Genomic DNA, 26,250 nt, shown 5'->3' with positions numbered 1-26,250 from the left:
GAAAGGACCTAAAGGGTCATCTAGTCCAAACCCCTGCCTGGAAGCAGGAAATCCTCTTAGAGCATCTTCAAAATAAAACAAAACCAGTTTTTAATGAAGCAATCCCTGCACTATGAGGGGATCTGTTTGTCACTTTCTACCCTTGAAGGTCATCAAGGCATGATATGAGCAAAGGGCTCTTCCATGACAGAAACAAAACGCGCTACCTCTCAAGCCAGCCTTCCCTTCTCAGGAGTTGGGGAACTGAGGCTCCACTTTCCTCATTGGCTTGTTCCAGGAGAAGAAAATGTCATCCTGTTCAACCACCCATAGACTATGGGAAGATGAGTGGACACATCCAGCAGGCCAGGTGACCAGATCCCTTCTGACTTCTGTTCAGAAGGAACTAGTGTGATAGGGTTATATTATTTTCCATCTCTTTTTCTTGTTGGGCCTTCAAAAGATGTAACCAGGAATTCCTTGCCTGTAACTGGGCATAGCGAGAGATAGAAATGAAAGCAGAGCTGCATGTGGGCCATCAACCTGTTTTTAAGCACAAGTAAGGGCTATGCAAAGAGCATGAAGCATTCCCATTCACCATATTGAATATGAACCAGAGCCTAAGACTACATGATTGTCTCATTTCAGCGTAATTCCCAAGTACTTCCATTGTTTCTTTGCCATGAAGTTTTCCAGGTTCGAAATCGAGAAAGATGTCAACCTCTTGACTAACAAGACAATGAATTTTTTATGGATTGAAAACGCTAACAATGCCAGGGGGGCCTGTTCTAGAACTATGCGTCTCCTTTTCACAGGTCAGGGGCATCCCCTTAATTACGTCTGCAGCAAGGAAAAGGAACTCATTGTCGTCATTGGGGGGCTCATTCCTCAAAATTTGAAACTGATGCCTCACATCTTAAATATCTACAGGATCCCACAGGTATGTTTGTTCCCTAATCTAGAGAGAGGTTCAGACACTAGGATTGCTTGGAGAGCAGACAATCTGGGCTACAACAAGCGAAGACAGAAGACACTTCTCTGTCCATTTAGCACAAAGTTGGAATCAAATGTTAATCAAGTGTTGTGTGAGAATGTCATAACCTGATTAAGTTTTTAGAAAACCACTTTAAGGAGGGAATAAATTGTACTGAATTAGCAGCAAATCTATGTGGGAAAAATATTTTCTCCAATACCCTACCTTGAGGAGGCCTCCATGAAAGCCCCACATTGCAGGATGTAGTGCATAATCCAATGACAGCTGAATCAAAACTGGAAAGTTGGACAGGATTGGGTCCTGAGAGCTCAAGCCTATGCCTGTCTACTCAGAAGTAAGTCCCATGATAGTCAATGACACTTGCTCCCAGGAAAGTGTGGAAAGGATTGTAGGCTGAATGACTAATCCTAATCCTCTTGGTTATCCTGCCCAAAACACTACACCCAAAATTGAGACATCCACATTTTCCATACAGGATAAAGTACAAAAAGATCTACTGTATAACCTGCCAGGCATGTGAGAGAGGACCTTTTTATTTAGGAATAATGGGAGATGTTTGTCTGCACTAAAAAGTTCATTGCCTTTCTCCTTAGCTCAGTTATGGCTTCTTTGACTCTTCACTGAGTGACAGAACTCAGTTCCCTTCTCTGTACCAGATGGTTCCAAATGCAAGATCTCAGTACACTGGGATTGTTTGACTGATTAGACATTTCAAATGGAACTGGATTGGCCTCCTCGTTTCAGACAATGACACTGGAGAAACATTTCTGAGGACTCTCATTCCCAGGCTCCTCCAAAACAACTTTTGTGTGGCTTTTACAGAATTTCTTTCAGCACCAAAGTCGTTTTTGGAAGAGAACAAACCCTTTTATGACCGTTTAGAAGGAGTAAGATCTATTGTCTCTATGTCCAGGAGCAACGTGATTGTTGTTCATGGAGATTCACGATCTATGGAGAGTTTGCGATTGGTTCTAGCAGTATATGAAAATGCAAAGCAAGACCCAACAGAGAAAGTTTGGATCATGACATCTCAGTGGGATTTTGCAACTGTATTAAACCCGGTTCTATTCACACCCAAATCCTTCAATGGTACCTTGTCCTTCACACCCCACACAAAGGACGTGCCTCGATATCAAGACTTCCTTAATGCAATAAATCCACATCAGCCTGTGTTTTCTTTCTTATATAACTTTTGGTCAATTGCATTTCGGTGTTCACTCCCCATGTTCAACAGGTATCTACCAAACACAGGGAACTGCACTGGGGAGGAGAAGCTAAGCAGTCTCCCCAGTTCCATATTTGAAATGAAAATGTCTGGTGAGAGCTACAGTATCTACAATGCTGCTCATGCTGTAGTACATGTTCTACATTCCATGTACTCTTCAATATTCAAGCTTAAATTAAAGGGAACTGGAGGCACAGGGGATGTTTGGGCTGTTCAGCCGTGGCAGGTAGGATTTTCCTGTAAGCCTTTAATATGTACGGTCACCCCTGCATTCCCATGGATGGACTTGGATCCACTCTTGCAATGCTACTGGATTGAGCGCGAAGTGAGACAATATTTTCACTTTAGTTTGTCTAAGCCTGAAGCCATTTGGAAAGGGACTTAATTTAGAGGAGCAATAGATTGAAGGATTACTATTGGGGTTATTAAATGAATTGTGAATTCTGGTGGAAATGGGGACTGGGAAAAGGAGGAGGGGGTGAGAATAAATATGAGAAAGTTTAAGTATGTAAAGTTTATAATCATCACACAGAAAAAAATGTTCTTGTGGGTTTTGCTTGTATGCAGTCTTTCAGGAAATGTTCACAGTATTTATTTTCTGGCCCTGATTATTATTCATTTCATATCATGACTACTACTGAAAATAATTTTCTCATAAACAGGGGGAGGTGTCAAAAATGTATGGGCCCCAGGTGTCCAATGACCTAGCCATGCGCCTGCATGTATAATCACAGTCTCTTCAGTGCCAGAAGGTCAAGGTCGCAGATTCCAGTGATTTCAAAAGAACTTCTACTCAACTGTTTACCCCTGAGTATTCTTTTTCTTTTTCTCCAATCAGCTTCACCACTTTCTGAGAAACATTCACTTCAACAATAGTGCGGGCGAAGAAATATTCTTTGATAAAAATGGGGAACTGGCCACAGGTTTTGATATTGTCAACACCATCACATTCCACAATCTGTCTTTCCATAGAATCAGGGTGGGAAAGGTGGACCCCTGGGCTCCTGAAGGAGAAGAGTTTGCCGTTAATAGAAGCGCCATTTTGTGGAATCAGAAGTTTGAGCAGGTGGGAAGGATCTTGTATGTATTTCCTGAGGTATAGTTCCATAATTGCAGAAGAACATGGAAGTACTCTTCAGCAGATGTCTGGGAATTCATATTCCTGTGCATGCTGCACTTACTCTGAAGTAAGCCCTACGGCATTCACTGGGATTTACTCTGGATCTGTCAGACTTCTGTGGTTATCATAACAGTGATGCAAGAATAACACAGACAAATGGGGCAGGCTTGTTGTAATGCTCGTGCTTGTAGAATAGGATGAATAACCATGGATAATACATGCAAAGCTCATGCATGCCCAGGCATATGATATCTATGCTCTTTTGTCTTTGTGTTTATCCATATCTTCCTATGAATTGTGAGGCTGAATTGAATATGGTGAAGTGGTGGTACATACGGGAAGTAACCATGGAAGGAAAACATCTGGATTCATATATAGAACAATATTGTAAAGACACTTATTGGTTCTGCAGCCTTCCTATGTAAACCACCTTGAGTAATATCTGGCAAGAAACATATATAAATATACAAGTAAATCAATCAGAATATGAGGTCAGAGGATCACATGTCGTAAATAGATGTTTACAGAAATGTCACTTATATGTCATTACTGTATTCTTGTGCAAACCAAACCAAACCAAAACAAACATCACAGCAATGAGAAAACAGTTGATTTCCGTATTAAACCACTTTCCTTTGGGTTTTTTGAAGATGCTGCCCCAATTGACATGCACTGAGAGCTGCCATCCTGGACAGACAAAGGTGGTACGCCAGGGGGAGCAGATCTGTTGCTATGACTGTGCTCAGTGCTCTGAAGGGAGGATTTCCATCCAGCTGGGTAAGTGAAGAAGGTGATGCTCCATCCAATCGGTGTTCCAGAAGTTTGTGGAAATGAGCTGCTCAAAGGTCTTCCAGCCCAATCTTTTCTTTCCCAGCACTCAGAGGAACTGTGGCGTCCAGGAACTTTTGTCCCCTTCCCCCGAGAAATGTCTCAGGTCCCGCTATGGGGCTTCTCATGTTTGCACCAGCTATTTTGCTGACACCGATGTGAGAACCTTCATGTCAAGCTATTAGGTCGGACACAGAGGATAGGGTCTGGCGGAGGAGGCCTCTGCCACTCCCACTCCCCTCCCACCCCATCTCTTCCCCCTTCCCCCTTTCCCCGCTCAGAACGCCATCCCAAAACCAAAGGTCCATACCACTGCCTGGTGGTCCCACTTATCTCCACGCAGTCACATGGCATTCTTCATCCAGAACTACCTACTCCAAGGGTGCCATAAATGTGCTTTACGACATGTTTACAACACCCAGTGCCAGCACTGGAGCTTAGCACCGGTGCTAGGAACCTTTAGGATTGGACCCTTAGGGCCCAATCTTCAATTCATCATACTGATGCAGTCAGTAAAGCAACAGTTCAGCAGAACGTATGGCCCAGACCTATGGGACTGTTATGACAGTGGGGCAGGTGTCTACTGTTGTCAAAGGCCCAGTGATGGCGTGAAGCTGGTGCCACCACTGGGCCAAACCAAGCATCTCCTTCAAAGCAGCTGCAGATCTGGAACCACATTGCTGCAGATGCCGGTAAGTCAGAAGTGGAGCTTGTTGTGGATGAGGAGAGATCAGGCCAGGGAAGAGAGGAGCTGGATCCTGGTGGCATCCTGGGGCATTTAGTGGGCCGCTGTGAGATACAGGAAGCTGGACTAGATGGGCCTATGGCCTGATCCAGTGGGGCTGTTCTTATGTTCTTATCAACATGCACCAGGCTCTAATCCTTGAAACTTGCCTCAGAATTATCACTGACTCTTCTCGGAAGTGCATCAGCAAAATGGAGGAGGAGACCTACAAGTGAATGGGCAGCCTATACACAACTCTGCTGGCTGACTGTTCTCCCCCCATGACAGCACACACTTCCTAGGCACAGCTGACCTTTGGGTAAAGCCTGATGCCAGATTTATTGAGGGTTGACATTCAAAGGATACCTGGATGTATTACGTACATGGATGGATGCAAAGAAACATTTGAGTGAGTGATTTCTTTTGAATGTGTTAATTAGCAGACTTCATACTACGATTCAACTGCACTGTTGCCAGACAGGCTGAGTTGACACAAATACACTTTGAACTGTTGAATCCCTGCATGTTTCTTCTAGATGCAGAACACTGCAGTGACTGCCCAGAGGACCAGCATCCAAGCAGGAACCAGGATCACTGTATGCCCAAAGCCATCACTTTTTTGTCCTATGAAGAGCCCTTGGGAATCGTTCTGGCTTCTTCTGCTCTGCTGCTCTCCACCATCACACTTGTGCTCGTGTGGAGCTTCATTCAGCACAGGAACACCCCCATTGTCAAAGCCAACAACTGGAACATCACCTGTGCCCTGCTGTTCTCCCTGCTGTGTTGCTTCCTCTGCACATTTCTTTTCATTGGCCAGCCCAGAAAGGAATCCTGCATACTCCGGCAGACCTTGTTTGCCATCACCTTCACTGGGGCAGTTTCTTCAGTGTTGGCCAAAACCCTCACTGTGGTCCTGGCCTTCATGGCCACCAGACCAGCCAACAGGATGAGGAAATGGTTAGGGAAGAGATTGGCCATGTCCGTCATCGTGGTGTGTTGTCTGATTCAAACTGGCTTCTGTGCAATGTGGCTGGCGGTGTGTCCCCCCTTCCCAGAGTTTGAGGCTCACTCCCTGATAGGTCAGATCATAGTGCAGTGCAACGAAGGCTCAGTCTTCATGTTCTCCGCTGTTCTGGGCTACATGGGATTTCTGGCCCTTGTCAGTTTTTTGGTGGCTTTTTTGGCCAGAAGACTGCCTGATTCGTTCAATGAGGCCAAGCTGATCACCTTCAGTATGTTAGTCTTTTGCAGTGCTTGGGTGTCCTTTGTGCCAACCTACCTGAGCACCAAGGGGAAGTACATGGTGGCTGTGGAGGTCTTCTCCATCTTGGTCTCTAGTGCTGGATTGTTGGGTTTCATCTTTCTCCCCAAATTCTTCATTATTGTGTTGAGGCCCCAGCTGAACACCAAGGAGAACTTAGTAAGGAAAAAGAACTTTGTTACCTGACTGAATTGCTTGAGTACCTTCATCCGTAGCATTGTGCATGAGCCACTTGAGATACATCCATTGTTTTATAGTAACTCATGTGACTTCCTTCTATATTCCCAACTGTTCCTCTTGGACATAATCCTAGGATTCATTTCAACTTTCACCAATCTGACATTTCAGGGTCAATCTAATTTCTCGTTCTTCCCTTCTCCTCCAAAGTGCAATCATCTACTTTAGTAATCCTAAGCTGTTTGTAACTGCTCAAAAAATAATAAATTATGATGGTGAACGGCATCTTTAAATTGATTGATTGACAGCCTTCATGTTCTCCAGCATCAAGGGGAAATACATGGTGGTCATGGAGGTCTTCTCCATCTTGGTCTCTTGTGCTGGATTGTTGGGTTTCATCTTTCTCCCCAAATTCTACATTATTGTGATGAAATCTGAGCTGAACACCAGGGAGCAGATTATAAGGAAAAATATATTTGGTACCTGACTGGCCTTCAATTTTCTTTTCATACTTCTCCTCCCTTTCAAGTTTGTACCTTGCAATTTTGTGCAATACTAACTTGTATTATATTTGTATTGCATTTAGCAGGTTGAAACCAGTGAGATTAGATAATAAATGAGGGTGAATTGACTCATTTTCCTCCCAGGTGCAGTAAAATGTGTTCACTGTTGATCCCTTCAGGAGATGAGACTTAGATATGCTTCTGTCACGCATCTGACTTGACAACAGTGAAAGAGATTTCTATCCAGTAATGCAGGATGTTGAGGTGGTGCAACATTTGTGCCATCCCAATTTCACTTATGGCAGTGGATAGCTAAATGGCACCCATTTAGGACCAGGGATGAGCGATCACGGGCCCTCAGCTCCCAAATGAAGGTGTCTTGATGAGCTCACTCCATAAAAGTTCTCACAGGATTCTAGGGGAAGAACAGGTCTAGAATTTGGGTCATAGGAAACCTGATGTATTTCCTGTGACATTGAGCTCCAGGTGACATTGGTTCATTCCTTCCCAGTCTGAAATGTGATGTTTTAGTTGACCAACAGCCTCAAAATCTCCATTTAAATTTTAACCATCCATTAAAATTTTTTTTTTCTTTCACATTTTTACAGCTGCCTTCCTCCATGGAGCTCAGGGTGGGGTACATAGTTTCTTCCAGGGATGGGAACTCGAGTAAGTTACTCAATTCTGAGTCACAAAAATCAGCATTTTTCACTGACTCATGTACACTCAAGTCACGCACATGGAAGATTCCACAAAACACTTGAGTCAAGGGCCCCTTAACTCGGCACTCATCCCTATGCATGCAGACTCAGGTCTGACTGGGTATGCTTGCTTACTGTTTTAGCGGCATGAAAAAACCTTGTGGGGCCATCATTCAAGCTGAGCGAGCAGCAGGGAAGTTCCAGCCAGGAGGCAGGGAAGGGTTAATATTAGATTTTGCGTTCGAGCAGGAGGTGGGGAGGTGGGAATGGGCTCTCTTGCCCATCTAAGAACATAAACATATAAGAACAGCCCCACTGGATCAGGGCCATAGGCCCATTTAGTCCAGCTTCCTGTATCCCACAGCGGCCCAGGGAGCACACCAGATAACAAGAAAACTGCATCCTGGTGCCCTCCCTTGCATCTGGCATTCTGACATAGCCCATTTCTAAAATCAGGACATTGCACATACACATCATGGCTTGTAACCCATAATGGATTTTTCCTCCAGAAACTTGTCCAATCCCCTTTTAAAGGCATCCAGGCCAGATGCCATCACCACATCCTGTGGCAAGGAGTTCCACAGACCAACCACACGCTGAGTAAAGAAATATTTTCTTTTGTCTGTCCTAACCCTCCCAACACTCAATTTTAGTGGATGTCCCCTGGTTCTGGTGTTATGTGAGAGTGTAAAGAGCATCTCCCTATCCACTCTGTCCATCCCCTGCATAATTTTGTATGTCTCAATCATGTCCCCCCTCAGGTGTCTCTTTTCTAGGCTGAAGAGGCCCAAATGCCTTAGCCTTTCTTCATAAGGAAGGTGCCCCAGACCCGTAATCAACTTAGTCGCTCTCTTTTGCACCTTTTCCATTTCCACTATGTCTTTTTTGAGATGCGGCGACCAGAACTGGACACAATACTCCAGGTGTGGCCTTACCATCGATTTGTACAACGGCATTATAATATTAGCCATTTTGTTCTCAATACGCTTCCTAATTATCCCAAGCATAGAATTGGCCTTCTTCACTGCCGCCGCACATTGGGTCGACACTTTCATCGACCTGTCCACCATCACCCCAAGATCTCTCTCCTGATCTGTCACAGACAGCTCAGAACCCATCAGCCTATATCTAAAGTTTTGATTTTTTGCCCCAATGTGCATGACTTTACACTTACTGACATTGAAGCGCATCTGCCATTTTGCTGCCCATTCTGCCAGTCTGGAGAGATCTTTCTGGAGCTCCTCACAATCACTTCTGGTCTTCACCACTCAGAAAAGTTTGGTGTTGTCTGCAAACTTAGCCACCTCACTGCTCACCCCTGTCTCCAGGTCATTTATGAAGAGGTTGAAAAGCACCGGTCGCAGGACAGATCCTTGGGGCACACAGCTTTTCACCTCTCTCCATTGTGAAAATTGCCCATTGACACCCACTCTCTGCTTCCTGGCCTCCAACCAGTTCTCAGTCCATGAGAGGACCTGTCCTCTAATTCCCTGATTGTGGAGTTTTTTCAATAGCCTTTGGTGAGGGACCATGTTGAACGCCTTCTGAAAGTCCAGATAGATAATGTCCATGGGTTCTCCCACATCCACATGCCTGTTGACCTTTTCAAAGAATTCTATAAGGTTCGTGAGGCAAGACTTACCCTTACAGAAGCCATGCTGACTCTCCCTCAGCAAGGCCTGTTCGTCAAGGCCTCCCTCAGCAAGGCCTGTTGTGAATGAGAGATACCAGCCTCCATCATTCACTGAGTGCTAAATACTGGCAGAACTCACATGAAACCTCCACCTGAGATCAAGGAGAGCCCAAATGAGTATGCAGAATGGAGTTCCTTTGTGCCAGTATTAAAATGCAGTGTGGGGGGATTTTTGCAGGAGCTTGCCCAGGGCTTTGTGGGCTCTGTTGAATCACTCTGGCTGCAGCAGAGTTTGGGATTTAAATTAAACAAATGCACACATTCAAATATATTATCTATAAACATTTGGTTTCATTTATTCTCTGCTCTTTCTCCAGAAAGTTTAGACCTAACATCTCAGCTCTGTTCCCTTGACCAAATGGAAATCCTCAACATGGAAAGGGAAGGCCAGGATTGTGCCTACAGGCCTCACCTCCACCCATTCATTAGTTCTTCAGCACAAAGCCAACATATGTTCGGTTGGGGGGAACAAGGCTATAATTGCACAGAAGCTTCCCCATCCAGGCCGTGTGCAGCTCAGACCTGCAGCATCTACAACAAAACTACATTATGGGCCTGGGATAGAAATGGCTCACCTGTAGACACCTTTTGCTTTAGACACTTTGGCTGCCCAAGCAACAGAAGCATGGAAAGCTTCTCCAGAAAAGGAAGGGACTTTTCCCTCCAGGGATTCTATCTGTGGACCCATGGAACTCTCCTGTGACCCTATTGCCACATTTCAGCTACATGGATGTGCAGAAGAAGCACATTCAAGATTACCTGTCAAAGCTGAGCTGCGGGTCATCATCAAGTCATCCCTACTGAGGTCAAGCTAATGGTCAGTAAAGACCATCAATCCTTAGGCAAAGTTCCAGCCTGAGTGAGAAAGGCATCTTCCTGTTGAGAAGAACCAGTGACCAGCCAGGGTGTGCAAAGCACTGAAGCATCTGATACTGCTTCACTGCCCATGGAGATGCTCCAATCTGTAGTCTCACAGATTTCCCTCCATCACCCTCTGCCACCTCCTTCACCTCTGCCTTTCAGCCAAAGACAGCCTCTGTTCAACTGTGTTTTACAATTGTTTGCTTAAGACTTTCCCAGGCCAATATGCAGGCTGCAAGTGCCAGCATCAAATGTCATAGTCCAGCGGCTCCCCACTGACCAGCCTTCCTTTTCTGCTAGGTCACCTGAATAGGGCACCTACTATACATTTCACCTCTGCCCTCTTTAGGGTTTCCACTATGTGGTTAGGTATACTTCCAAATATCTGGGCCCATAGCTACCTCTCTCCATGCTAGTGGCTCTATATTTGTTTGTTTTGTTTGTTTTTTGAAAGGATTTTTTCAAACTCTGCTTTTCAACCACTTTGGTACCCAGAGCATCTCCCAGTCAAAGTAACATTGCTGTAAAACCAGTAAGATAGTTCCAAAAAACTAGGAAGCAGAGGATTACAAATGAAATCATTTATTGACTCAACAAGGTCCAAGAATTTAATGCGGTTCATTAAAATCTCGGGCAATTACATCTGAAAGGAAAATTACATGGGTGCCTGATGTTCTGTAATGGGGCATCCCCATTGAAAATCTCCGCTTTCGCCCCAGAGCCACTAAGAGGATTTTATCAGGGATTCAAAATTTCTTTGGAGCCTCTTCAAATGTGAGTTTGGCTCCCAGGCCCCCTTTTGAACCTGGGTCCAGATTTGGTGGACCCCTGCATGCTTCTCTCAGAGGACCTGACTCACCTTGCCACAGATACTCCCAGCAAGGCAGCTACCTGAATATAGGTTCCTAAGACTGCAGATGGTCCTTGTACATTTCCTTGGCCACCACACCACTGTTAGAGCTGTGCTATAGGCAGCCATCAAATGCAGCCAGGAGCCAGGAACCAAGGACCACAGGAGACAATCCTTGTCCAAGCAAAGTCCCAGCCTGATCAGGAAGCCATTGAGGAGGACAATGGAAGCCTTCCTGTGGAGGACAGCCAATGGCCATCCTGTGTGGGATTGCTTGGGAACATATCATTGCCTAGGACAGTGTTTCTCAAACTGTGGATCGGGACCCATTAGATGCTCACAATCCAATTTCAGGTGGGTCCCCATTCATTTCAATATTTTATTTCTAATATATTAGATTTGATGCTACCATGGTATGTGACTGCATTTGAGAAATGTTACAGATCTGTACCTTGAACAGGCTACGATATATATGCTTTTAACAATATAGTAAATGGGACTTACTCCTGGATAAGTGTGGGTAGGATTGCAGCCTAGGATTGTTGAAAATTGCCCTGCTTGAGGACATCAATTCCAGTCATGACATCACTTCTGGTGGGTCCTGACAAATTCTCATTCTAAAAAGTGGGTCCCAGTGCTAAAAGTTTGAGAACCACTGGCCTAGGAAGATGATCCAACCGGTACCACTGTCAGCTCACCACACAAGGCACCTGCACATTGCTGGCTCTCACCCTGGCAGTTCCAGCTGATCACAATATCCTCATCAACTATTTATCATGTGATGATAAATAATTATTCCTGAATCATCTTTCTTCAATAAGCAAGCAAATAAATAAACCTCTCCTTCCCATTATTAGACCAGCACTGCAGCTTTCCCTCACAGGATCAGTGACCCAGTTATGCCAAAGGGGCTCCTTACGTGACAGATTGGGGGTTCAAGAGGGCCACAAATGGCCCCCAGGCAAGGATTTGGGCACCTCTGATCTAAATTGTATCCCACCCATCCTTGGTGTGTAAAACTACTCAGAAAGCTAAGCTAGCTGAGAGAAAGAAACTGGCCCAAAGTCCCCTAGCTGAGCAAGAATTGGAATCTAAGACTCCAGTCCTCATAAATCCTTGGCTTAGGTTTCCTTTGCTACATCAGAACGCAGCTCTGCTGTCATTAGTGCTCATACTGTGGCAAGCACAGTGAACTGCAGATTTTAGCATCCTCTGGGATTTCCAGATAACTGTGAAAGAGTAGGGCAGACTGATCCTAAGCTTCCCAGCGCTACAGGCTACAGCGGCGCTGAAATGGCCACCACCGTATCCTGCAGGGCCAAGGAAGCCACTGGAGGTCTCCTCGTGGGAAGGGGACATTTCACCCCTTACCCTAAGCAAAGCCCCCGCCCCCGACCCCGCAATGCAGTTACTTGAGTCTATGTCAGATAAATCACTAGTGCAGACTTCAGAAGCCCCACGTCAGGCTTTCGAGACAGAGCAGAGGATACTGCAGAGGAGGCCTCCACCAGTCCAACCCCCCTCCTGGGTCGGTCCCTCCACCGTTTCGCCCTCTCCCACCCTCTTCCACCCAGGAATGCTTCCCCCACACCCTCCCACCATCCTCTCCATGCCATCCAGCGCTTACCTGATTGACGGTGGCAGTTGGGCCTTCCTTCGTGGCCCTGGCAGGGTGACGCAGGCCTCCCTGCTGGTGCCACTTACTCAAAGGGTGCTACAAACATGCTTTGCAACAGGTTTGTGACACCTAGCTCTGGTGGTACGAGTGTACCACCAACACACAAGCCCATAGGATTCGGCCCTGAGACAGCACAAGACCATCTAACAGAGTACCTCTTACCCAAGTGTGCCCTGTCCATGTACTCTCCCTGCCTCCACTCACTGGAACATTAAAAGAATTGTCTCTTGCTAGGAACTCCTTCAATTCATGTGTCAGCCTGGGCGCCTGCCAGCCTGCTTCCTGGTGCTCCTACTATTGCCGTACAGGTCAGCTTGATCACTTATGGGATGTACAGTGTAATCCTAACCCCCAGGATAGTACAGCACAAGTCACTTGTGCTGATCCGGGGGTGTCACAAACATGCCGTAAGACACGTCTGCACCAACTTTAGAGTCAGAGAGGCTAGCACAAGGAGTTGCGTTGGCCTCCCCCTACGGGATCCAGGCCTGGAAGGGTAAGTTTGTGTTGGTGGAGCTCTGAGTCGGGGGGCGGGTGTGGGGAGGCCAGGGAAGAGGCGAGGAGGAGGTGTTTTGGGGGGAGGGAGGGTGGTGGGCATTCCCGGGCTGGGCAGGCAGGGAGCGGGAGGCAGACCATTCCCAGGTGGCAAGAAGAAGCCTGTTCAGAGGCTTTCATCATCAATCATTGCAGTATGCCTGGGATGATGAGAACTCAAGGGAGAGAAAGATTTTGCTTCCCCTAGAACTGGGTGAAGAGTTTCCAGGATATTATATTGCATATGACACTGGGTACACAATCCACTCTGATGCTGCTGAATTTGCAAGTGTTGTACATGCTTTGGACAACAAATAATGAAATTGTTTGTGTAGGTTCAAAATCATATAACAATGAATCACAGACTTTTGAAATAATTTAGCATGACACATTCAGTAATAACATTTCATATTGAATCATATTGCAAGATAATATCTACCAGCAAACTATCATCAGTCGCTGAAAAAATAAAGCAATAAAATTACTTGCAAATAATTCATTTAGGGCCCAAATGCACAGCAATGCATTTGTTAGGGAAAGGAAATTTCACTTCCTCTGAGGAAACAGGAGCCTTCTACACTTGTTTTTCAACTTCCCCATGGCTCCTTTCACCTCTTGGTTCCTCAGAGTGTAGATCAGAGGATTGAGGGCAGGGGTGACCACCATGTAGAATACGGAGGCCATTTTGTCCACCTGGGAGTTGGAGGAGGGCTTCATGTACACAAAGAAAATGGGTCCATAGAAGAGACCAACTACCATCAGATGAGAGCTGCAGGTGGACAGAGCCTTACTACCACCTTTCCCAAAACGACTACAGATGGCGGCCAGGATGGTGGCATATGAAACAAGCAAGAGCAGAAAGGAGGGTACAGTTACTAGCCCATCACTTACTATCAAGACTATCTCATCAACATAGGTTTCGTAACAGGCCAGCTTAATTACCTGTGGGATATCACAATAGAAATTATCCAAGACATTCGCTCCACAATATGGTAATGGGGCCATGACCACTACTTGGACAATGCCGTGAATGAGTCCTCCTATCCAGCAAAATACGAGGAGACTGAAGCAACATTGTTGGTTCATGATGGTTGTGTATCTTAGTGGGTGGCAGATGGCCACATAGCGATCATAGGCCATGACAGTGAGGAGGAAAGCTTCTGAACCTCCAAAGAAGTGTTGGCTACATATCTGGGCCATGCAACCTCCAAAAGAAATGGTTCCCTCACTGTTCAACAGGTCAGTCACTAGTTTTGGGGATGCTATAGAGCCCAATGACATATCAAGGAGGGACAGATTTGCAAGAAACAAATACATGGGGCACTGAAAGAGCCTGGACTCAGTCCACACCGTCACTATGATAAGCGTGTTTCCCAGAAGGATGGTGATGTAGCAGGTCATGACCAGAGTTAGAAGGATGAACTGAGCAGAGCGAGAGCAGGAAAAGTCCAGGAAGACAAACATTGTAACTGTGGACTCATTCATCTTGATGGCTGCTTCTACTCTAGTGGAACACTGTTAATGCTTGCAGGTCCAGCTCACATCACAAAACCTAGTAGCTTCCCCTTCTGGAGCTAGGAATAGAATTCACAAGTTCTTACTCTTACTTTCAAGAACAAGATTCTTATTCCCTTGTTCGAATCCCTGCTTTGCAATGAAAGTTGGTGAAGCTTGGCCAGTAACTGTTTTACGAATGCCCCACTGATTGCTTGCAGCTGTGAAGCAGAAGCCTTGCTATTTGAAATCATTTCACCATACACTGAAGGTGTTGGACTTGGGACTTTGTGTAGACAAAACCTGTGTTCTGCTTTGAGCAATGTTCCTTCCTCCTAGGAGCAGGAGAAGTCCAGGAAGACATACTTTATAATGGTGAAGCGATTCATCTTGTTGGCTGTTTCAAGAGAGAAAAAACAAATAGGATATTTTCAGACGTTTGTGGTCGGAGTTCAGCTGTTTCTGTTTACAAGCTTCTGAGGTTCTAGACTACATTCCATGCAAGTTGGATCTTGACAAAACATCAGGGAGATCAAACTTGCATGGAATGTGGTCTAGAACCTCAGAAACTTGTAATTACAAAGAAATAGGATACCTTTAACACTCTAGGCCAGGGTGACACACTGAAGGCCAGAGAGCCGAATGAGGCCCACGAGAGCCCTTTATGCAGTCCTCAGGCTCTCCCAGCACCACCACCAGCTACTCTCAGCTGCTAAGCTGTGCTGAGGAGTCACTGCTGAAAGGGCAGCCGTGTGATAATTGAGCTCTCACATGTCTTGAAAATATGACCAAGAATTGCATATTTTCTCTTCTGTCAGTTGTGGTTGATGACCTGCTTCATGACATCACTTCCTGCTTCATGACATCGGGCCTTCAGCAAGCCTCATGAATGCTATTCAACCCACTGTATAATATGTGTTTGACACCTCTGCAATAAGCCAGTGATTTCCAATCTTTTCTCATCTCATGGCACGCTGCCAAGGCACTAAAGTTGTCAAGGCACATCACACCACCGGTGGGGGGTTCACATCCCCCAATGGCTCTACTAATAAAATAACCCTCCTTGAAACTCTCATGGCACACCTGCAGACCATTTGCAGCACATCAGTGTTCCTCGGCATACTGGTTGAAAATCACAGCTCTAGACCCTGGTCACCTCACCTCCCACACCATATTATCTTCTTGGAACTTTCAATAGAATCCACAAGTTCTTGCTCTTGCAGCCCAGTCCTCTGCTAGGCTTGCCTGCACGGTGCATGGCTGCTGAGCCAGAGTCTGTCTCATTCTGCAGGCTAGCTGGAAAGTAGGCTAGCTGAGAGACCTAAGTAATGAGAAGTCTTATTAGCTTGTTCCCCACTGCCTGGTCTCCTTTGGGTCTCCTCAAGGTTACACCAGCCACCTTGCTGGTGTAGCTTTCTTTAGCCTTTCAGGTGCTGTTGGATCAGTGATGGGGACACAGGATCCGGCAGATACCACTGCCCCTGAGATCTGTCCCTGTCCCTTCACGATCCTCCCCAGTCCTGTCTCCAAGCTGCTCTGAACTTCTTTCTTCACTGCCCAGGGTCCACCAGAGGCTGACTTGTGTAGCATTGTCAGGGCATGAGGCCTTCTGGGCCTTGCCCTGACGTTATCACACTGTAAACCAGCAGAGATGTTGCTGTGATCAAAACCCATATGGTACCCTGGCTGCCTGTGTGTTAGGTCACCTTATGGTGCATATAGGACTCTAAGGATTCTATTGAGTCTAAGGATAGGATTGAACCCTTAAGTGTCTAGACCCAACATCAGGCTCCTGTCTCGCATTACTACATACAATTACTTCTGCCCAAAATTCAGGGCAGGGTGATCACTTCAAATAAAGTGTTGGTGAGGTAGGATGGGGTATCAATGTAATTATGTCACACGTACCAATGGCCTGATTAGAATATTTGGAAGCTTCATGTGTTGCACAAAGGTTTCCAGCTGATCTTGTTGCTGGAGTTCTGAAGTCAGATCCTGCATAGGACTGGGCACTAAAGGGCTTTGGTTACTTTTTATCCAAATATAGTTCAGTAAATATCTTTGCCAAGTTTAATTTGGAAATGCTGAACTAGGATTGGTCAATGCTGAAGAAAAAATCAAACCGTAATAACATCCAAATTGAAAGTTTTAATTTTTACCATTACTGTATTAACACACTGAATTCCTTGTATAAAGGAAGTAATATTCATAAAGTCTCTCCAGTATATTTCTAAATTGTATGCCTATTCCCTACCCCAAGGAGACTTCCAGTCACCTCCTCAACTGCGTAGCTGATGGTAGAAGCACAGATTAGGGTTCGGCTGCCTGGTAAATAGAAATAAAATTAATTACTTTCAGTCTGTTTGCAATTCCAAGCTTCTCCAGGAGATTGTAATAATATACAATGGAGTTGTCTTGTTGCCAAGTGATATCTGATAATAGGAAGAATAATGGAAAAGATTTTACTTTCCTTTACTTTTTCAGTGTTACCAAGTTGAATTGGTATTGTGCTGAGATATTGAGTACTAGAATCCTTAGGAGTTGCGCTGCCTCAGTTAATAATATTGTAAATATGCACTAAATAGTGAAAAAGAAAATAAATTCATTCCTTGATAGCTCAAAAAAAATAAAAAACAATTTCAAAAAAACACAATTTCCATACATAATTATCCCGTTACGGTGTTTAGATTTTCATCTGTTACTTTTATTATTTTACCCGTTTCAATCATTATGTTGGTTGACATTCAGTTTTTTAAAATGAAAATCCCTTAGAGTGTTGCACAAATTTTCATTTTTGTGTAGTGTTGGATTGGTGATGGGGACATAGGATCCAGGGGGTACCACTGCCCCTGAGATCTGTCTCTGTTCCATTTCTTTCTATTTGAGGGTCTATACTCTGTGAGCCTTTTCAACCTAATTTCACTTGTCCTGTGCTTTGTGAAGGAGTGTGGAAGGAAGACGGTCTTTGTATCTGTTCAGTAAGTTTCTGTTCTATATAGGAAGCAGTGGCCTAGCTAGAGGGGTTGCAAAGCACGAAGTTTTGCAGGGAGCCTCACCGTGGCGTAGAAGTGGTCCCTCCCCCTCCGCTTCTGAGCTGTTCCAGGCTGTGAGAGCAGCGATATTGGAAGAAAAATATAACAATAATTTTTAGAAAATTACATTATGGTGCTTTTTTAGTGTTCCCAAGTTGAATTTATATTGGGCTGAGCAATTTCTGTACCAGAATCCTTGGGAGTTACACTGTCTGAATTAATGATATTATAAATACGCACTGAAATCAATAGTGAAAAAGAAAATAAACTCCTTCCTCTACAGCTCAAAATGTGCTTAATGAAAACAAAACACAACTCCATACTTTATCCACTCGGTTACAGGGTTTGATTTTTCATCGATCATTTTTATCAGTTTAACTTACTCAGTTTAAACATTTCAATCATTTTGTTGGTTTAGGATCTATTTTTAAAAAAATGAAACTTATGTGAAGTTTTGCAAACAGAAAAGTATCTTCTAAATGCAATAAATGATCCTTACACCAAAAACAGCACCCTTAGGGCACAAGCCTAACCAGGTCTACTCAGAAGTAAGTCCTATTGTGTTCAATGGGACTTACTCTCAGGAAAGTGAGGTTAGGATTGCAGCATTGGTGAGTCACGGACAAACACATATACACAGTTAGACTTTAAAACAACCTGTAGCTGCAAAAAATGGCTTAAGCAAGAAAACAGAAGCAACAGATTCAAGAGTTTACAAAGTCATAAAAATAGCTGCAATATTCACTCTTGTCATGATCTAAGTAGGTTTGGGTCAGGTCCTATCCATCTCAGTGATCAAAAATTCATTGAAAAGCAATCCTGCATCCTCCAAATATTGTGGTCTCTCCAGAAGGCTCAGAAATGATGGAGAAAGGGAACTCAAGAAATCCAGGTGAGCAAGGTGAGAGATGGAGGTGGAAGTTAGTGTGCTCGAGGATGCTACTCTTAAGAAAAGGAGAAATCAGAGAACTACATAAGAACATAAGAACATAAGAACAGCCCCACTGGATCAGGCCACAGGCCCATCTAGTCCAGCTTCCTGTATCTCACAGTGGCCCACCAAATGCCCCAGGGAGCACACCAGATAACAAGAGACCTCATCCTGGTGCCCTCCCCTGCATCTGGCATTCTGACATAACCCATTTCTAAAATCAGGAGGTTGCACATACACATCATGGCTTTGTGTATCAAGGCTTTTGCCCCTTTTAAAGGCAACCAGACCAGATGCCATCACCACATCCTGTGGCAAGGAGTTCCACAGACCAACCACACGCTGAGTAAAGAAATATTTTCTTCTGTCTGTTCTAACTCTCTCAACACTCAATTTTAGTGGATGTCCCCTGGTTCTGGTGTTATGTGAGAGTGTAAAGGTGAGAGTGAGAGTGACAAGGGGGCATGGAGAGTTCTTGCCAACAAAGTCGTCAAGAGTTGGGCATGACACAATGGATAAAACAGCAACAATATTTAGAATGGATCCATTACTGCTTTCATCATTGATCATTGCATTTTGCCCAGGATGAACTCAAGGAAGAACAGAGTACCACTAAAATAGTGTCCCTCCCAAGTCCTGGGAAGAGCTTCCACAATCAAGTGAAATAAAACTACACACATTTACTCCCTATAAGGCAGTAGGAGGAGCTGACATTTGTCATTCAACTTTCTCATGGCTCCCTTCATCTCTTGGTTGCTCAGAGTATAGATCAGGGGGTTGAGGGCAGGGATGACTAACATGTAGAACACAGAAGCCATTTTGTCCACCTGAGAGTCGGAGAAAGGCTTAAGATACACAAAAGCAACAGGCCCGTAAAGGAGGCCAACTACCATCAGGTGGGAGCTACAGGTAGACAGAGCCTTCCTACCACCCTTCCCAAAGTGGCCACAGAAGGAGGCCAGGATGATGACATATGAAACCAGCAAGGTCAGGCAGTTAGGTAGAGTTATCAGGCCACCACTGACCAGCATGAATTTCTCAACCACATAGATTTCTGCACAGGCCAGCTTGATTACCTGTGGGATGTCACAGAAGAAATTGTCCAGCTCATTCGGTCCACAGAATGGTAGCTTGGCTATGACCACCATCTGGACAGTGGAATGAATGAAGGCTCCTGTCCAGCAAAATATCAGTAGACTGAAGCAGCGTTGCCGGTCCATGATGGCTGTATATCTCAGTGGCTGGCAAATGGCCACGTAACGGTCGTAGGCCATGAGAGTGAGGACAAACATCTCTGCACCCCCAAAGAGGTGAAGACCAAACAGCTGGGCCATACAACCACCATAGGAGATGACAGAACCACTGTTCAAGAGGTTGGTCACTAACTTTGGGGCAGCCACTGAACCCAGAGACATGTAAATAATGGACAGATTGGCAAGGAAGAAATACATTGGGGCTTGATGGAGCTTGGCTCAGACCACACACTCACCATAATTAGGAAGTTTCCCAGAAGGGCGGTGGTGTAGCAGGCCAAGACCAGGACCAAAAGAAAGAGCTGTGCAGTGTGGGAAAAGGAGAAGCCCAGCAGAATGAACTCTGAGATGGTGGATCCATTCATGTCGATGGCTGGTTCTGGTGCAGTTTAAAAAAATGAAGTAAGTGAACAATATTCCAACCTGGACACAAATAGCCCAATATTAATCATTTTATTCCAGTAATGTGTAACCTGACTTTCAATATGCTGTGCTCCCCCCCCCGAATTATGAATAAAATCAAGAAGTTTTTGTTCTTCTTTCTTTAGTTCTCAACTTCTAGACTCTTCTCCTTGTTACAACATACAAACAATGGTTTCAAGCCAATATTCATTGTTGTGTGTGCATGTCAAAATGGAACGATAATAAACTTGTGTTAAAATAATTGAATTATTAGACCAATTAGTTTTATTTGCATCTCGTTGCTTATCAGGACCAATTTCATTATTTCTATTTCTCTCTTTCTTTACATTTTTATCTTTTTATCCCCACGTTTCCAATATGGGCAACCTAATCCTATCCAGTACTGGCACAGCGGATTTGCCAGGCCACACTGTAACCGGCATTGGATTTGGGCAGGCAGGAGGTCTCAGGGTAATAACACTTGTTCCCTTACCCTCGCCAGCTCAATGGGGCTAGTTGGATCCATTGAGCTGGTGCAGAACTAAGTAGCCCTGTGTAATGCTGGGAAACCGAGGATAGGGGTTAGAATGTAGCAGAGACCATCCTCACCCCCGCCCGGGCCTGATCTTCCCCACCATTTCACTCTCCCCCACTCTAAAACACCCCTTCCCTGTCTCTCCCCCACATCCCAGCCACCTAGGCAAGCTGTTCAGGGGCATCCAGTGCCCATGGGATGGCTCAGGACTTACCCTTGACAGCACTTATTCGCTGGCTGCAAAAAAAGTGCTAAGCAACACCCAGCGCTGTGACAGCGCTACAGCCCCAGTGCCAGTGGAGCCCGGCAGCAGGATCATGCTCGAAGGGAGAACAAGGTGGTCAAAAATTGAATGAAAGCAACACAATAAAAACAAATGCTAACAACTCAAAACTGTGAGCAAGAATACAGTGAACAGAGTGGTAAATAACAGGCTGGTAATTATTCCAAAATAATCAGATACTAATTCACTTCCCCAGAAGAGATGCCCACCTTTGGAAATCTAAAGAAACAATACTTCGGTCCCTTTCCCAACTTTTGAACTTTCAGGTTGCTCATTCGGATATAAAGTTCTTTTATTTCTTACCCACCCAGTCAACGTATAAAAGACTTTTCCTTGACTTCTGCTCAGCAAGTGTGCCCCAGCAGATATTTCACGCAGCACAAAGGCTCAGAAGATTTGATATCCTTCCTCAGCGTGTTTTTAAAGAGCTAGGCATCAGATCATTAATCAGGAAAAAAGCTAAGCGTGCAGAAGTCAACATCACTGGGGAGACAGATATGCCAACAACACGCAATTCAGATCTTCATGGTATAGCACCTGCAAGACAAGCTACTGTGAGGGATAGATATCAAGTACATGGGCGTGATGAACTGGAGGATCTGAAGATAAGATTGGATAGCCTCTTAGAACAAAGTAGACAACCCATCCATGGACATGAAGGAAAAGATCTGGTATCTGTGCAGAAAGTGGAAATGCTCTGGAAGGAGCTGTCAGATATGATGCAGACCACACATCCCCCTATTTCATGTGAGAGCACATCTTCTCCATGGGACTCTCCAATGGTTTCTTCAGACAAAGATCCTTCTCTGAGGGTGACCTATCAGACTGAGATGTATCAGGAGTCCCCAGTCAGGGGAAGCATGCCTTACTCCCCCTCTCTTGGGGGCTCTCCCTCTACAGTGCCACCTCCTGTTGGCTCAGCCTGGGCTTTTGAGTGTGAGAAACAGCCTTTTAACCATCTGCTTCCTCCACCAAAAGAGGCCATCGCTAGCGAACACTGCTGTTTAGATGATAAAATGGAGGGTGTGGTGATGGAGATGCCCATTACACCTATTCAAATTAAACAGCAACCTGCCTCTACTGCTTTAGAGGAACCCATGGCACAACCCTCTTAGCTTTCAACAGTGGATATCCTACCAAGCCAACAACCATTGATCCATCCTGTTCCTGATGGAACTCTAGCCATAGCAGCAACAGGCAATGCTCTAGAAGAGACAAATCTGCTGGATCGATTGGAAACCAAGCTAAGTTTGCCGGAGATCATTATGCTTGAGCCAGAGCCACAACCACCTGCCTCAAGCATGCAGAGGGGCTCAGAAATTCAAATTCCCTTAATTCCATCAGACTGACTGCTTCCACATCGACTCCCTGAAGCCCTCCAAGGTCAACTGAAAATCCTGTCTTGGAATATTGCTGGCTGGTCAGCAAAGTCATGGGAGAAAGTGCTAGATGAAATCCTAAGGGATAGAGATGTTATATTGCTACAGGAAACATGGGCTACCTTACCCATTGAGTTTGAAGGGTTCTCCGTAACATCTCTCCCAGCGCGGAAGAGTGCAGCGAAAGGTCATCCTGCTGGCGGTCTCGCCATATTAGTGAAACCAGTTTTTAAGCATGAGTTGTTGTTTATGGCCGATAGCTATTGTAAAATCCAGGCAATTAAGCTGAGGTTGCCACACCAAAGCCTTATGGTTATAAATGTGTACATGCCACCTGTCAACGACAAAGCGGCAACCGAAAAGCAATGGGTATATTTTAGTGGCATATTTAATGAATTGATTGGCAAATTTCCTTCTCTCATACCAATAATTTCTGCGGATTTTAATTCCAGGGTGGGACACAATAACGACATCTTCCATCACATCTTACATCTGCCTATTGATATGACCATACCAGAGCTCTGTCTCTTTGGAAGGCAGTCGGAAGACAGAACAATTAATGAGGCTGGGCTTCTTTTGGCTAAATTCTGTATTACCAACGGCCTCACTTGGTTAAATGGCCTAGGTTATCTGGGGGACAAAGGAGAGTATACCCATATCTCAACCAGAGGTATGAGTGTTATTGACTACATTCTGGTTCCCTTTTATTTTCTCCCACAGATAGTGAATTTTAGAGTTGGATACCCACAGTCTAGTGACCATTTACCCTTAATATGTGGCCTACTCCTCAGATTGCCACCACAATTCCCACTCTCAGGTGGAGGACGGCCACCCTGACATAATTAAAAGAATTAAATGGGATGCAGCCACTAAAGAGTCCTTTCGTGCACTACTACAAACTGAGGACATGTTCCAGTTGTCTACTTTAGATCCAGATAACCAACTAGGGATTGTGACCTTATTCGAGGTTTTAATATCAACTCTCCAGAACAAACTGGGCTGGATACCTCCACCTCAAAAAACAGAGGGCGGGAGAAAGAATTTTGCCAAGCTTGAGCAGATTTGCTTGACACTGAAGTTTGCTGTACGCAATGCTTACAATAAATTTCGAGAAACTAATAGTAGATTAAATTTACTACAATATTTTAAGCTGTCTGCCCAACTCAAAGAAGCTATCAAAACCTCGTTACACCACAATGCAACAGCGAGATGGTCACGTTTAATTAAATCTGTGAGATCTAAAAACGTCAAGATTTTTTGGCAAATTATATCAGGCTGTTTCTATAAAAACTCATTTGGTTTCACAGCAATTCCAGCTAAAATGTGGGAAGCACATTTTAAATTCATCTTCTTTGATGAAACTAAACCTATCTCCATTGTTAATATGCCACTCCCGCTAGATCTACCTGATTGGTCTGCAGTCTCAGTGGATGAAGCTCTCTCACTCATTAATCAGTTAAAGCTGGGTAAAGAGCAGGACCAGACTCAATTCCTCCTGATATTTATAAAGAAGCACCAGCGTGGTGGGCCCCAATAATCACAGAACTTTTCACTAGAATTGATAAGTTTGGGGTACTTCCGGACACTTGGACTAGATCTATCTTGGTTCCCATCTTCAAAAAAGGGGATAAAAAACTTCCCCCCAGCTACAGGCCAATCAGCCTCTTAGACCTGGCAGGGAAAATGTACGCCTCCCATTTACTTAAGAAACTTTCTGTCTGGATTTCGGACCATAACATCATAGGCCCAGAGCAAGCAGGTTTTAGGCCAAATAAGTCTGCAATTGATCAGTGTGTGGTACTATCCCACCTAATCTCCAAACAAAGGACTCAAAATAAATCCCGACTATATGTGGCTTTTTTAGATTTAAAGTCGGCCTTTGATTCCATAGATAGAGATAGACTCTGGGATAAACTTGAGAAGATGGGAGTGGACAAAAGGCTATTAATATTAATTCGTGCCCTTCATTTAAACACCTCATGCCAAGTGAAATTATCTCCGAGGGGTGGCCTCTCGGCCCCAATTCCAATCAACAAGGGGGTCAAGCAGGGGTGCGTTCTTGCTCCCACCCTGTTCAATCTCTTCATTAATGATCTGGCTCCCTATCTAGCAAACTTTGACGGGCATTCCCCCAAATTAGCTTCAATGGATATCCCTCTTCTTTTGTATGCTGATGACATGGCCCTGATATCCCGAACTAAAATAGGATTAAGGAGACTGGTTAACGCCTGCATAGAATATTTTACCAACAACGCCCTCCAGCTAAACTATGAAAAGTCCAAGATTGTGGTGTTTGGGCACTCTTGGAAACCACAGTCCTGGCTTTTCAATGGTAAATCAATACAACAAGTCAAGGAATTTCAGTATCTTGGTCTCCGGTTTCACTACCGGCTTTTCTGGTCTTCCCATCGTCTTACAGTAATCAACTCATCCAAACTAGCTGTTCAGGCTATTACTCGTTTTTTCTTCTCTTGGGGTAACTCATTCATTCCAGCTGCTCTCCAGGCTTTTAATGCCAAAGTTACGCCTCAAATTTTGTATGGCATTCCTGTTTGGATGCCAGCATTAAATGACTCGATTGAAAAGATCCATTCTAATTTTCTATACAAGATCTTAGGTGTACCGCATTGCATTCCCTTTGCGGCACTTTGCCTGGAGACAGGCCAATATAGGCTGGAGTTTCTAGCTTGGTCCAGTTTCTTAAAATACTGGGCCAAAGTGTGCTTCAGGGCTGACCAAAACCCATTGTTAAAGGGGTTATTGACTGACTCGCTGTTGTCTCCTTGCTTAGCTCTATTCAATAAGAAAATTAGACAAATGGGTCTCGAGGAAGATCTACAAGGAGCTGCTACACTTGAGGTTTCTATCAGGCTCTTGACAACAAGACTAACTGACATAGAAAGGCAAGAGATTTTGGCTGCAGCACAAAAAAAAAATGTTTGCCCCTAAATTTCCATCTTAACAATACTTTTGGTAAACAACCAAAGTACCTGACCTTCTTAGAGTGCCCCTTTGCAAGGAGGTCTTTTACATTAGCCCGATGCAATGTGTTGCCTTCTAATGACCTACTTGGTAGGTTTAGAAATGCCCCGAAAGAAGAACGAGTTTGCAATCATGGCCTCCGAGAGGTAGACTCTCTTCCACACATTGTTCTGCATTGCGCTTTTAATCAAGTGCTCAGAGACCAGCATCTCCCCTCGTTGTCAGGAAACAAAAAAGGTCTCTCTGAGATCACCTCTTTACAACTTTTGTTGGCAGGTGAATTCGAATTTGTGACCCTTCCAGTTGCTAATTTTTTTACAATTGAGCAACATGAAACGGGCTAAGCTGCTGGTTCTAAGCAACTAGGAGTAACTGTGTAAGCAAATTGTTGTGTTTTAACCCTTATACTTATCTCTCTTTTAACATATACCTTCATACATGACTGTTTGGAGATATTAGTTGTAAAACTATATGCCTAATAAAGGTTTGTTGTATGTTGTTGTATATTGTATGTTGTAACAGGCTGGAAAATAGATTTGGGGGTTTTCTTCTTTGCTTCTGCTAAATCTATGAAGAGCAGAATAGGTAGGTTAAGTAATTCATAGCCCAACTCTATTGTTTCCCCCACCATAGCATTCGGCTGCATCAAAACCTGCTGCACTGCATGTTATTGGGGGGGGGGGCAATCAGGAGGCTTTGGAAGGGAAAGGGAAAGTATTTTCCCTTACCCCTTCATAAGCCCCTCCCCCACCAGTGGGTCTCTTTGGACCTCTGCCAGGTCTTTAGTTTGGCTCAAGTTTGAGGAGACAAAAGGTAGGTGTTGGCTTGCTC

At 44.6% G+C, this 26,250-nt stretch overlaps 2 protein-coding genes across 2 annotated transcripts; both read right to left on the bottom strand.

Annotated features, from left to right (window-relative positions):
• Positions 1–13,674: 13,674 nt before the first annotated feature.
• Positions 13,675–14,613, bottom strand: LOC136653843 (olfactory receptor 4Q3-like). The gene has a single exon (XM_066630723.1). It carries the CDS (start codon positions 14,611–14,613, stop codon positions 13,675–13,677), a length of 939 nt encoding a protein of 312 aa, XP_066486820.1.
• Positions 14,614–19,265: 4,652 nt separating this feature from the next.
• On the bottom strand, positions 19,266–20,036 carry LOC136653842 (olfactory receptor 4Q3-like). The gene has a single exon (XM_066630722.1). It carries the CDS (start codon positions 20,034–20,036, stop codon positions 19,266–19,268), a length of 771 nt encoding a protein of 256 aa, XP_066486819.1.
• Positions 20,037–26,250: the final 6,214 nt, after the last annotated feature.

The sequence above is a fragment of the Tiliqua scincoides genome, chromosome 5, assembly GCF_035046505.1.
Source record: "Tiliqua scincoides isolate rTilSci1 chromosome 5, rTilSci1.hap2, whole genome shotgun sequence".
In the NCBI taxonomy this organism is placed as follows: domain Eukaryota; kingdom Metazoa; phylum Chordata; class Lepidosauria; order Squamata; family Scincidae; genus Tiliqua; species Tiliqua scincoides.
This window is presented reverse-complemented; position numbering and strand designations above follow the sequence as displayed.

Excerpts from the sequence above, each read along its gene's own strand:
- LOC136653842 (XM_066630722.1), bottom strand. The coding sequence starts at position 20,036 with ATGTATTTCTTCCTTGCCAATCTGTCCATTATTTACATGTCTCTGGGT.
- LOC136653843 (XM_066630723.1), bottom strand. The coding sequence starts at position 14,613 with ATGAATGAGTCCACAGTTACAATGTTTGTCTTCCTGGACTTTTCCTGC.